A 14,046-nucleotide genomic window follows, 5' to 3' on the forward strand; every position below is an offset into this window, starting at 1 on the left:
TGTGTATATAGTTATATACATATTTTACACGTGCATACATTATGCTTGTAATTGACGACAGAGAGAATATTCAGTGGCTAAAATCTTGCAAAACACCCAAACGCAGATACAAGGAACCTCTCCACATGCCTGTTAAACTCAGAACTAAACCCCTGGGACGACTCAGAGCCGCCATCCGGGCTTTCAAGGAGAAGCGTCGGCCTCATTCAGGAACTCTGACCGAAGGCCAGCCTCCCCACCCACTGTGCACGGGCACTCGGCAGCCCTGTCTGTCATGGAGCACTCCTGCATCTGCTCTTGAGATACCAGGCAGCAGTTTTAAATCACAGGAGTATATCGGGCGGATCCTTCTGCAGCGCACAGTAAAGAGAGTACCAGAGGGAGTGAGGCTGTAAGCAAGTCTAGGAAGTGGCGCTGTAGGCGGGTTCTTATTTGGGCCTTGGCAAAGCGGAACACTGGGAGGATTTCCCTGCGGGCAGAGAAGAACCGCCCCGGCCCGGGACGACCTTCCGGTGCCTCGCCCTGGTGCAGACACAGAGCAGAGCGGGGGAGGACGTGTCCGCACTCATCTTCGTCCTCTTTCCCTGCCCAGGAGGTGCGAAGCGGCCACTGCCTGTGCTGGTCGCCTTGCTGGTTATAAGAAACCAAAGCAAAGGAGCTTCCGAGTGTGAATATTTGTGAGACATTTTTTAAAATATGGGGAGAGATGAGGAAAAAACCTCAGAAACATCTGAAAAGTATTGACTCAGCACTGTCTCCCCCAAACCTCCCCGGAGGCAGCTCCGGCATAACATTTCCCTGCATGGCGTGAAGGGACCCCAATGTCCAAATTTGGGACAATTTAGGCATAAAAATAATGATGGTAAGGGATCACAACACCAGGAGAGAAAAAGTTTGTAGGTGCACACAGTGATGCTGGGGAAATTATTCTTTTCAGAAATATACCAGCTACGAAGTGCCACAGGCATCAAATAAAATGTCGTCATTTGGAACCCCCAGAGTAATTTTGATTCAAACAAGGGTAATCATGGTGAAGCCTCAGAGTAACACTGCAGATTATTACTTACTACAGACATTATTACTTATTACCTTGGAGAGATTTGGCAGTCCACCTTCACCAGCTATCAAAGTCAGCGCCACCAATCGCAGAATACCGCGCATTGGAAGCCTTTGGAAGTGAGGTGATAAATCAACGATAGGATCCGGGCGTGGTGGCGCAGGCTTGAAATCCCAGCATCCGGGAGGCTGAGAAAGGAGGATCACGGTTCGAGGCCAGCCTCAGCTACTACTTAGTGAGGCCCTCTGCAACTCACTGAGACCCTGTTTCAAAAATAAAGAATAAAAAATGGGGCAGGGGGTATAGCTCAGAGTTCGAATGCCCCTGGGTTCCATCCTCAGACCCACACACAAAAAAAGTCAGCGATATCACCTTTATACTCTGCCAAAGTTAGCATACAGTTTCCCCCATCCAGAAATCTGAAACTTTTTGAGCAGCATCAGGACATTACAAGTGGAAAATTTCACACTTGACCTCTCGTGACCTGTCACGGTTAAATTGTGGGTGAATTAAAAGTGTTGTATAAGACTCCCTTCAGCCACACAGATACTGTGTCTATGAAACACAAATGGGCCTCAAATTTAAACTTGGGCCCGGCCCCGAGATGTCTTATGTGTATATGCAAATATTCCCAAATCGGAAGTACTTCCAGGCTCCAACATTCCAGCTAACAGACAGTCAACTCGCACCCGACTGACCATTGCAAACAGTGTAACACATCCAGAGCGTGTGTCAGTCCTTTCAGTAGTTGACCTCAGATCCGTCATGGACAACAAAAAATAGAATATGTATTCTAGATTAAAAAATCTTAAAAAATTACAATCACCGACTGCAAGCCGTGACCCTTCATTGGGCCCCAGGTCCTGAGGACAGTCGGGGAAGATGGAAAGTAGATGGCTGATTGGATGAAGTAATGGAATTTTTGTTGATTTGCTAAGATGTGATAAAAATGTAGTCGATGTATAGGTGAATTTTCTTATTTTTAGTGTATGCAAATTTGCAAATTGAAATCTTTAGAAGTAAAACGTCATGTCTGCAGTTTGTATTTACATAGTTCAGAAACTGCTTCCACAAACATGAAAAAAGTTACGTTTATAAATTTGGGTGAAGGGCTGTGTATATTAGACGGTTTTTGTGTTGTATTTTTCAGTTATAGTGTAGGTTTAAAACTCTTGACATTCGAGTTGGGAGAAAAGGTTACGATTAACGACACTGCTAAAAGAAAAAATAATTGGAGAAGTTTGTACAGACAAGAAAAGACGACATTCCCCACTCGTCCGTGTTAATGTCGATTCTTCTTTCTCTCCACGCCAGTGGTTTGGATAATAAGTGCTCCGTGTATCCATTGACATTTGACAAAAACGAAAACATGGCTGCCAAGAAAAAGTCCGTCGCCATGCATACCAACTACCTGTCGGCCTGCAGCTTCACCAACTCCGACATGCAGGTGAGTTAGCAGGGGGCCTGGGCGGGCGGGCCACTGGGTCCCGTCAGTCCCGTGGAGCTCCGTGTGCAGAGCTCCGCTGAGCATCGGGGCCGTACGCTTCCCGCATCTCTCTGTCCATATTTTACCGTCCTGTTCTAACAAATACGAAACCAGAATGCCCCAGGCATTCAGTCTGTGCCCCACTCTGAGTAAGCCTCAGTGAAAGCCATGCGATTCCAGCACTTTGAGCTTCTTTAGCAAGTTGCAAAAGCCTCCTGTTGTTAACGGCACTCAGCTCAGCAATCCTGCCTCGGTGCCTACCACCTGCCTGGCCAGATACCACCTGCCTCTGGGGCAGAAAAGCTGGGGCTCTCCACTGCGAGCGAGCGAGCGGCGCCGGAGTCGGTGACTAAAGCTGGAGGGCTCACAGCCGGAGGGCTCCCCGCAGCGTGAGAGGGAGGCCAGACCAGATCCCAGGATGTCATAGCGTGCCACCAAGGGCAGCATTTGAACTTCGAGCTTACTGGGTGTCTTGCAGGCCTGTGCAGCAGGGGGCACTGTGACCACAGCCGGTGTCCCGGGGCCTGCGGGGCAGCCTGCAGTGTGAGGCACGCCATCTGGGTAGAGAGAGGCTTCCAGGGGAGTGCAAGAACAGTGGGGAGAGGGCACCCAAGGGCCCTCACATGGAGACCCAGCCCCTCACTCTTGCCAAGGTACGAGCAGTGGGGCTCAGTACTTTCTAAGCAGCACCTAGTGGAGATCGAGGGGCATCCCAGCTGCCTTCCTCTGGGGAGGGTACAGCCCCGGAGGCAGAGCAGGCCCAGGTCTTGGCTCCCATGTTCTAGCTCGTGGAATTCCTATGCGATTGGTTTTTTTCATCTGCAGATAAGGATGGCAGTGAATCCCTCCCATCTAAGGTTTTCTGAAAATGAAATGAGGTGGTTTGTATAAAATAATACAGTCCCTGGTAAATATCAATAAATATGAGCTGAGCCGGGCGTGGTGGGCACACTTGTAACCCCCACACTTGGGAGGCGGAGACAGGAGGATCGCAGGTTCAAAGCCAGCTCCAGCTACTTAGTGAGGCTCTCAGCAACTGAGTGAGACCCTGTTTCCAAATAGTATAAAATAGGGCTGGGCGTGTAGCCCGGAGGTAGAAAGACCCTGGGTTCCACCCCCAGTACCACCAAAAAAAAAAAAAAAAAAAAAAATTTAAATTTAGAACCAAAAAAATGTGTGTGTGTGTGTGTCTCATATTGGGGATTGAACCCAGGAGCATTCTATCTCAGCAATACCTCCAACCCTATTTTATTTTGAAACAGGGTCTCGCCAGGTTAATGAGAATATCACTACTTGCTGAGGCTTCCTCAAACCTGTGATCCTCCTGTCTCATCCTCCCAAGTATGGGGATTACAGGCGTGTGCCACCACAACAAACCAAAAATTTTAAATATAAAACAAAAGTCAGCCGGGTCTGGTGGGGTACGCCTGTAATCCAGTACTTGGATAGCTAAGACAGGAGAATCTCAGATTCAAGGACAGCCTCAGCAACCCAGTGTGACTTTCAGCAACCTAGCAAGACCCTGTTTCAAAAAATAAAAAGGGCTTGGAGGATGTAGCTTGGAGGTAGAAATGACTCCCAGTACCACACACAGAGTCCCTATTAAGAATTTACTTTTGATATGTGTGTGCGTGTGTGTGTGTGTGTGTGTGTGTGTGTGTGTGTGTGTGTCTGGGGATGGAACCCAGGGGCACTTGACCTCTGAGCTACTCCCCCTGCCCAATTTTTTATTCTTTATTTTGAAACAGGGTCTCACTGAGTTGCAGAGGGCCTCACTAAGTAGCTGAGGCTGTCCGCGAACCGCGATCCTCCTGTCTCAGCCTCCCGAGTGCTGGGATGACAAGCATGCACCATCACGCCCGGCTCTACTTTTGATTTTTAAATCTGTTTATTTCTCTGGTGGAAGACTATAGCATGAAAATTTCCAAAATGAAAGAGCTGGGGTAATCATTTAAAGCAGACTGGACCTGATGTAACCCCAAAGCCTTCACTCCTTTGCAAGAATTAGGACAGGAGAGGCCTAGAGCATCCCCTGGCAGGTGTGGGCCAGGATAGTGCATTGCAGGATGCTGGTACCCAGGTTAAGTCCGGCTTGAGTCTCGTGTGTTTAGAAGTTACTCTTGTCAGATGACACACACCTCCGGAGGAAGTTGGGTCGCTGCAGCAGCTTTGCAGCCTTGAAGAGCCCCTGGATTTGGGGGCTGTGCCCAGGGTCCCGTGAGCTGAGGAACTTGCTAGCTCTTGCTCTGTGGAGGGCCCCGCAGTGGCTGCAGGATCCCAGGCCTCCAGACCACCCGACAGGAGGCCCAGGCCCCAGAGTGTGGCAGCAGGGCAAGGCACAGGCCGGCCAACTCCCCTCCCGCTAAGCCGTGCCTCCTGGAAGAGGAAATTTTGCCGCCACTGTTGGCACACGCCTGTAATCCTGGGACCTGGGAGGCAGAGATAGGAGGGCCGCAAGTTCAAGGCCAGCCTCAGCAATGTAGCGAGACCCTCCGACAATTTAACTAGACCCTGTTTCACAGTAAAAGGTTCTAAGGAGGTGGAAAGGCCCTGGAGAAAGAAAGAAAAAAGGAGTTTGTTTTAAGTGTTAGACCTAACATAAGAGAGAGGGCAAGAGAGAAGGGACCGAGGGGGGAGGGAGGAGGAGCCTGCACTGGAAGTTGGCAATGTGCTGTGGGCGCCTTCAGGAAAACGTTCCTCCGCTCAGAGCGGGTTTTGCAGACCCGCTGCCCTGAAGGGGAGCCTCCGCGCATGGCATCCTAGTAGCGTCTCAAGTGGGGACGGGGGGAGAAGGGTACTTCCAGAGCCTAAGGGTCCACTGGGGTTCGGGCGAGTCTTGCAAAGCCGGCGGGAGACTGGCTATGAGGCTTTGGACCGGGGAGCCCAGCGCAGCGAGGTCTTGAAGTTAGTTCGACCAGCAGCTGCTAGTCGTGCTAAGTGTGTTGTCTGCCTGGCTCGTTCTTTTCTTCCAGAAGCAAGCTGCTAGGTTCTTTTCCGTGGTCTCGGTATTACGTGACATAGTAACAGGAAAGTCCTCTTGGTCCTGGAGCTGTTGAACACAGTCAGGGAATTCTGTAGGTTTGGTTCTCACTGCCAGTCCTATGAAGCCAGCTCTTAGAAAACAGACACCAAGACACCACTTTCTGCAAACCCTAGTGCCTCGGGAGGCGCCCCGACGTTAGCACATAGCAAATGTTGACTGAGTCTGTGCATGCCTGTCCGCCGCACCCAGCCTAGCCCTGGGGGCTGTGGGCCTCATCCTGCTCTGGGGAAAAGCAGCAGCAGCAGGGCACTGGCTGACAGAAGCCCGCCTGGTCCCTGCCCAGCTCCACACCAGCCAGCAGCCGGCGCTCCATGTGCAGGTCGGTGTCTGAGAAGCGCCTCAGCGGGCAGGTGTGAGCTCACGGGCGGAGACCAGCCTGGGAGCAGGACTCGGGGACCGTGAGGGCAGCAGAGGCATGTGTGGCTTCTTGCCAGGCACTTCCCTGTGCCCACGCCCAGATTCACCGAGAGGTGTGTGCACGGCTCCAGCTGACTCCCCACTGTGCTCTTTTGTGGCAGATCCTGACGGCCAGCGGGGACGGGACGTGCGCCCTGTGGGACGTGGAGAGCGGGCAGCTGCTGCAGAGCTTCCACGGGCATGGGGCCGATGTCCTCTGCCTGGACCTCGCGCCCTCGGAAACCGGGAACACCTTCGTGTCTGGGGTAAGACCCAGGACAGTCCCTTCCCACCGGGAGGCACCAGGTGGCCATTCTTGGCACCGTGGGACAAGACCTGACCTTACCTAGAAGCTCACTCTGTTCTGCAGCTAGCACTCGGCTCTAGAGGGATCTGGAGCGTTGTCCCGCGTGGGCTCTGTGACTCAAGGTGCATATGCCGCAGTGTACTTGACACCCCTCGAGGGGAGGTGTGCCTCTGAGAACCCTAGACCTGAGGCCCAGGCCGGCTCCGTGGCCGAGGACCACCGTCCTGCCCCGGCTCAGAGTTGGCACGCAGGCACAAAGAGCACTGGATTTGGAGGAGGCTGCTTGGGGCCTGGCCACTGCCTGACCCTGGATCTCATCACCTGTAAAGTTTTGTTTTTTTTTATGGTACAGGGGTTCCTGGAAGCCCTTCTATTTCCGGGCTACACTCCCAGACCTATTTTTTATATTTTTATTTGGACACAGGGCTCTTAAGCCAGCGTGGCTGGCATCGAACCTGCGCCATCCTCCTGTCTCCGCCTCCCAAGTGTGGGGATAACAAGTGTGCGCCACCATACCCGGCAACCTGTAAATTTAATGTAATACACGACAGTGCTTCCCCCACCCCAAGATACAGGCTGCACTTACTTGCTCACCACCACCACCCTGCTCACCACCACCCTGATACCATCACCACCCTGACACCACCACCCTGCTCACCCCACCCTGCTCACCCCACCCTGCTCACCACCACCCTGCTCACCCCACCCTGACACCACCACCCTGACACCACCACCCTGCTCACCACCACCCTTCTTACCACCACCCTGCTCACCTCACCCACTCCGCATTTTTAGAATTGCCGTTGCCATTTTAGATAGACCGTCGTCCCTGAGAACACTGAACCCCACTCCACTTACTGAGCACTGAAGGCTGCAGACGCTCTGACCATTGTCCTCACTCGGGGAGGATGTTCAGAGAGCCGCCCGCAGGCCTTCCCGAGCTGCCCTGCTCCTTCCCGCCCTCTGCTCTGACTTGAAGCCAGAAAAGCAGACGCCATCTTTTTTTTCTTAGGTACCCAGGATTGAACCCAGGGACATTGTATCTCTGAACTACATCCCCAGCCCTACTTTATTATTTTTGAAAGAGAGTTTTGCCAAGTTGCAGAGAGCCTCACTAAGTTGCTGGGACTGGCCTTAAGCCTGGCACCCTCCTGTCTCAGCCTCCTAGGCACTGGGATTACAGGCACGTGCCACCATGCCCAGGGTGAACACCAATTTTAAGCCATGACTTCTGCTTGACTGTTGAAAACGTACACTTTACTACCCGAGTTGTTTTGTTTTTGTTTTCATTTTCATTTTTGTTTTCTGTGGTACTAGGGATTAAACCCAGGCTCATTCTTCCTCTGCGCTACACTCTAGCCCATTTGTAATTTTTTGTTTTGAAACAGAGTTTTTCTAGGTGGCTGAGAATCTCACTACTTGCTGAGGTTTTACTTGAACCAGCCATCCTCCTGCCTCAGCCTCCCAAGTACTGGGATTGCGGGCGTGCGCCGCCACGCCCGGATTACTACCCACGTTTGGTAACAGAATTGCTCTGCAGGACATTGTCGCAATTCTCCCGGAGTCTTGATTGCATGATGTGAACAAGCTCATGTTTACGGTTCTCCGGTCATCCCAGCATCTCCGAGCGAGCATTAGTTTAGAGGTGAAGGCCCAGGGAGGTGACTCGCCTCTGCTACCCAGCCGGCCGAGGGGCCATGACTGGGAAGGCGAGCCCAGCGCGCCCCTCGCTCCCTGCCCCCAGGACCTGGACTCGTGCCCTACCTCTGGAGAGACTTGCCGTGGCCGTAACCCTGGCGACCTTGCCTTTGCAGGGATGCGACAAGAAAGCCATGGTGTGGGACATGCGCTCCGGCCAGTGCGTGCAGGCCTTTGAGACCCACGAGTCCGACATCAACAGCGTCCGGTCAGTGAGCAGATGCCGCTGCTGCCGTCTCGCCGGCCTTACCTGGGTTGGGGCTGTCCCTGGCCCGCAGGCCACCTGCTGGCGCAGCTCACCTGGCGCAGAGACCGCCTCAGCGAGAGCCCGGACGGCACTCGGGCCGCGTGGAGAGCTCAGTTGCTTTAGGGACACTTGATGCCTCCCTAAGTCCAGTCAGCATTTCCCATCCGCTCAGCAAATATTTACTGTGTGTTTATACGCTGAGCACCGTTCTCAGGACTGGGGTCGCAGTGATGAGTAGGACAGATGAGTGGAGGTAGACTAGGTAAAATACAAAGAAAGACATTGGCAATTTAAGTTGAGGTGCCGAGAATGCTGTGAAGAGAGAGGCGGGATGGGTGTCCTGGTCCTCAGAGGTCAGGGGGCCTTCAAACAGAGGCCAGCGTGGCGAGAGCCAGCTCGCAGAGGGCCAGGTGGCACAGGTGCATAGATGCGAGGCCAGGGGGCAGGGAGGGAGCCCCTGATGCGGACGTTAGCTGGGAGGGATGATAGCATGGTGGTGCTCTTGTCTTCTGAAGATCGCCCTGGCTGTCAGGAGAACAGATCCTGGGGAAGCAAGAAAGGGAGTGTGGTGGCCATTTAGAAGGTTGTGGGTGAGTTCAAGAAAATGATGGAAAGCCGGGCGTGGTGGCACACGCTTGTGATCCCAGCATTTGGGAGGCTGAGACAGGAGGATCACGGTTTGAGGACAGCCTCAGCTACTTAGGGAGGCCCTCTGCAACTCAGTGAGACCCTGTTTCTAAATAAAGAATAAAAAATAGGGCTGGGGATGTAGCTCAGAGGTAGAATGCCCCTGGGTTCCATCCTCAGTACTGGAAAAAAAGGGGGGGCGGAGAAAAGTGATGGTGGCTAGAACCAAGAAGATGTGGTAGAGACAGAAGTGTCAGGACTTAGCAGGGTCTGAGATTTCGCCTCCCTGCAGTTAGCAGCAGGTGAGGCCGCCGAAGACCGAGCTGCCGGTCAGAGGTGAGGGGCAGTTCTCTGCTCACGGCGGGCGGTGACCGGGTACCCTCGAGTTTACACTGGTTGCCTGAACCCGTCCCACAGGTGACATGCAGAAGGCCAGACGACACCTGCACAGTCCGGGGACATATTGCAGGAGAAGAACTCTGCTTAGGGGGCCCAGGTCTTATCAGAGGCAGTGAGCAGTGAGCACTGCCCACGACAGGGAGAGCCAGTGTTTACACACGGATCGGACGCTCCCTTTGCTGCGGGTTCAGCTTCCAAGAGGAGCTGGAAAGGGGACAGCAGTGCCTGTGAGGGGATTCCCCGAGAGAGGCCAGCCCTCGGCACATCTTCCTACGCTTAGGATCCTAAGAGTCCCATTATTCCTAGGGGGAGATAGGAGCCTGCTGCTCTGACGCGCAGAAACAAAGGAAGCGTGTTTATTACTTTAGCACCACTCTTTGCCATCAAATGTGAGATAACGGAGCAAGACTTGCATTTTGCAAATGAGAGTAGCTACCTGGAAAGCCCAGGGAAACCGATCCGGAGGTTCCCGCAGACAGCACAGTGAGTTAGCGAGCTGCAGGATGGGAGAGAGAGCAGAGCCAGGGAAGTAAGTTACAGCCTGGAGAGCCTGGTGTCGGCGCTCCTGCGGGGCCTCCTCCGTGAGGTCCGGTAGCATCAGGCCTCCCCAGCTCCCCTTTCAATCCCCAGAAGCCTCCCGAAAAGCCAGCACGGTCCTCCGTCTCCTGCACCGTACTCCCGATGGATGGAAGGTTAGAAAGAACTTGACATAGAAAGAGGCCCTATTTGGCAAGAAAGACAATATAACTTCCTGCAGGTGGACGTCATCTCCATCTGAGTAGACACAGGCTTGGCTAGTTCACGGAGTGCTGCGAATTGTCCCTGAGCTGAGCCTGCTGGTGCTCGGCTTTGGTCGGTGGGCGGTGCCTGCCCACAGGGCCTTTGGTTTTCTCCCAGGGCAGTGGCTACTGTTCCCCCAAAGCTGGGGCCGCGCTGAATGTCATCATTAGTGGGCTTGTGTGACAGGGCCAAATAACAGTGCCTTACCCCGCCCCGTGGCTCTGTACCTGGAACCCAGTGTCTGCGGCGGGGCTCTGAGCCACGGCGTGGGGGTGGGGTGGGGAGAGCACCTCCCCGGGCCGCCCCGCCCCCCACCTGCTGCCCACCCCTGCAGGGAGAGCCCGTGGCCGCCTTAAGCCCCTCTGATCTGCCCAAGTTGCTGTGTCCTCGGGAAGTGGGGGCTCCGATTCCAGGGCTCACATGGGGGGTGGCCGCCCTGGGGCTCCCGTGGCCGGGGTGGGCGACTCCCGGCAATGTGCTTTCCCACGCTCTCTCTGCAGATACTACCCCAGCGGAGACGCCTTTGCTTCAGGGTCAGATGACGCCACGGTACGTTTTGAAGCTATCGAGAACTTTCCCTTGAGAAAGGGAGATACACTCATTTTTATTTTTCAAAATAACATTTTTCTCTAGTTAGAGAAGTATATTCAGTGAGGAAATTTTCGGGAAAAATTAAATTACCTTAATCTCTCTGTCTAAGAAAAAAATCACAGTTGGATGAATTCGTGTCTGTCCTCTGTCCTTCTGAACAAAATGCTCCATAGTCTGGCGCAGCGGCGCCTGTGCTCCCGCTTGGGAGAGGGAGGCAGGCTCGCAGTAACTGCTTCATAATTTGCCTTTTTCACATAGCAACAAACTGTGAATGTTTCCCCAGGCTGATAAATATTTTTCCATTATATTTAATTAATGATTAGATAGCACGCCATGTTTATAGACGTGCTGTTATTTGCTTGACCAGTCTTCAATTTTTAGACATTTTTCTTCTATTCTTTCCTACTTAAAACACCACTGAAAGTAAATATCTCTATGCTTCTCATTATTTCCCCAGAAGTCTCTGACATAACTTGGTGAGCCGAAAGTAGATTCTTAGACTAACAATGAGCTTTATTAGAGAAAAAGAATTTAGATTCAAGATTTTTAGAAAAGCCGGGCGTGGGGGCGCACGCTTGTAATCCCAGCATTGGGGAGGCTGAGACAGGAGGATCGCGGTTCGCGGCCAGCCTCAGCTACTAAGGCCCTTTGCAACTCAGTGAGACCCTGCTTCAAAATAAAGAATAAGAAATAGGGCTGGGGGCCGGGCGTGGGGGCGCACGCTTGTAATCCCAGCATTTGGGAGGCGGAGTCCGGAGGATCGCGGTTCACAGACAGCCTCAGCTACTTAGCAAGACTCTTCACAATTCAGTGAGACCCTGTTTCAAAAAATAAAAAAGACTAAAAAAAATAGGGCTGGGGGGGGCGGTAGCTTGGAGATAGAATGGCCCTGGGTTCCATCCCCAATACTGCAAAAAAAAAAAAAGAAAAAAGATTTTTAGATACTAATTGCAAATTATGTTTATCTATTTTTTAAGAAAAAATATGCCCTTATTTACCTCAAAAATGTGAAATAGCAGCCAGGAATGGTGGTGTGTGTCTGTGGTCCTGGCTACCCCGGAGGTGAGGCGGGGAGATCCCTCCAGCCAGGAGTTGGAGGCCGTGGTGGGCAATACAGAAGTCCCTGTCCCTCGACCTGCCCCAGAGTCAGATGTCTTATAATCCTCATTTTGATTTGCTGGTATGGGAGGAAAGAGATTGAGAGTTTTGATAATATAATGAAAAATTTTATCTGTCAAAATATGTTACAAAATATAAGAGTATGCATACATTTTGAAAAAATTATTTGCTGTACATGTGTATGTGTGCATATATGTATATGACAGACCAAGTAAAAATCCTTTAGATGTGAAGGTTGCATAATGAGTAAGCTAAATGCCACAGTTTTAAAAAAGGATAAAAGCAGACCATTTTCAAAGCAGTAAATCTGGAAAGGCAAATAAATACCTGAAAATATTCCAAGGTCACCTGTAATGAAAGGCATGCAGGCTCCGTGGTCAGACGCCCGTTCTGCCTGTTGGATCAGCCGGGCGGTGCTGGTGGAGCTGGCGAAGCCGAAGCAGCCTTGGGGAGCCCTGGGGAGCCCTCGCACTGGGCGCCAGCCCCCTGAGGGAAGGTGCCATGGGATGGGCGCTGTTAGGATGTCCCTGCATTTGACCTTGGCATGCCAGTCCGTGGAGACAGTTCTCGTCTAGGATTGTACTCTTTGGCTCATGTAAGGAAACTATCAGAGATACTTAGATTTTCACGTAAGATTGCTCACCAGAGGTTTATGGAGTTTTTTCATTTTGTTTTTGGTTTTGTTTTTTCAGTACCGGGGATTAGACCCAGATAAGCTCTACCACTGAGCTTTATCCCGTCCCTTTTTATTTTTTATTTGGAGACGAGGAGTATTTATTTGGAGTAGCCCAGGCTGGCCTCGAATTTGTGATTCTCTTTTCCTCATGCCTCCCAAACAGCTTGGATTATTTTTTTTTTAAGATTTAAAGAAGTTTATTAGAAAGATAGAAATACAGAGGATAGGTACAGCTCCATACCAGACTGGCATGGAGGGGTGACTCGAATGAATACACCCAACAGCTTGGATTATAAGTGAATGTCACCACACCCAGCATCATCATAGTAAAATAAATAGATGGTAATATATTACATTTATAATATATATTTGATAAATAATAATAGATGTGATATATCATTATATATAGCGATACATATCATAATAGTATATAACATATAGTTGAGGGTGGTACTGGAGATTGAACTCAGGGGCATTCTACCTCCAAGCTACATCCCCAGCCCTTTTTCTTTTTTTGTTTTGAAATAGGGTCTCGCTAGGTTGCTGAGAACCTGCTTGCTTGGGTTGTCTTTGAACCTACAATCTTTCTGTCAGCCTTCCAAGTACTGGTATTACAGGTGTGCACCACCACACCAGTCTCATAATCATATTTAAAAAATAAATTAAAGCCGGGCTTGGTGGCACATACTTGTAATCCCAGCGCTTGGGAGGCTGAGACAGGAGGATCCCACAGGTTCGAAGCCAGCCTCAGCTACTGAGTGAGGCTCTTAGCAACTTAGTGAGACCCTGTTTCCAAATAAAGTATAAAATAGGTCTGGGAGGGTAGCCTGGAGGTAGAAAAGCCCCTGGGTTCCACCCCCAGTACCACACACACACACAAAAAAAATTAAGCCGGGCATGGTGGCACATGCTTGTGATCCCAGTACTTGGGAGGCTGAGATTTGAGGATCACAGGTTCATAGCCTCAGCTACTTAGACCCTCTGCAACTTAGAGCCTGTTTCAAAATAAAGAATTAAAAACAGAGCTGGGGGTGTGTGTAGCTCAAAGGTAGAATGCCCCTGGGTTCTATCCCTAGAACTAAAAAAGAGAAAGAAAGGAAGGAAGGGAGGGAGGGAGGGAGGAAAGGGAAGGGAAGGGAAGGAAAGGAAAAATTAGTCACAACAAAACACATAACAGGTATGGCCAAATAGATTCTGATATATCAACCTGAGGATATTTAACAACTTCAATGAAACATCTTCTGATGATTATCTAATGAAATGGCAATGAAAACAACCATTCCACTTATATACACATAATATGAATAAGACTGAAAGCAAAAGTGCAGACAATGGTTTTTCCCTCTAGGACTCAGGGTGACTCTGGTTTCCCTTTGTGTGTGTGGTACTGGGGATTGAACCTAGGGGCGCTCTACCACTGAGCTACCGCCAGCCCTTTCTGTCTTTTTGTTTGTTTGTTTGTTTTGGTGGTACTGGGGTTCCTGGAAGCCCTTCTACCTCCGGGCTACACTCCCAGACCTATTTTATATTTTTATTTGGAAACAGGGTCTCCTAAGCCAGCGAGGCTGGCTTTGAACCTGCGCGATCCTCCTGTCTCAGCCTCCCAAGCGCGGGAATTGC

General features: G+C 51.2%; 1 protein-coding gene across 1 annotated transcript in view; it reads left to right on the forward strand.

Annotated features, from left to right (window-relative positions):
• Positions 1 to 14,046, forward strand: part of GNB5 (G protein subunit beta 5) — a gene marked incomplete at both ends in the record, with an annotated part of 34,965 nt that overhangs the window by 19,238 nt on the left and 1,681 nt on the right. The window contains 4 exons of the mRNA XM_080707007.1: positions 2,372 to 2,504; positions 6,105 to 6,248; positions 8,104 to 8,195; positions 10,541 to 10,589. Of these exons, the coding sequence (XP_080563133.1) occupies positions 2,372 to 2,504; positions 6,105 to 6,248; positions 8,104 to 8,195; positions 10,541 to 10,589 (418 nt within the window). The remainder of the gene's footprint in view (positions 1 to 2,371; positions 2,505 to 6,104; positions 6,249 to 8,103; positions 8,196 to 10,540; positions 10,590 to 14,046) is intronic.

The sequence above is a fragment of the Muscardinus avellanarius genome, assembly GCF_963383645.1.
Source record: "Muscardinus avellanarius genome assembly, chromosome: 12".
Taxonomy (NCBI): Eukaryota; Metazoa; Chordata; class Mammalia; order Rodentia; family Gliridae; genus Muscardinus; species Muscardinus avellanarius.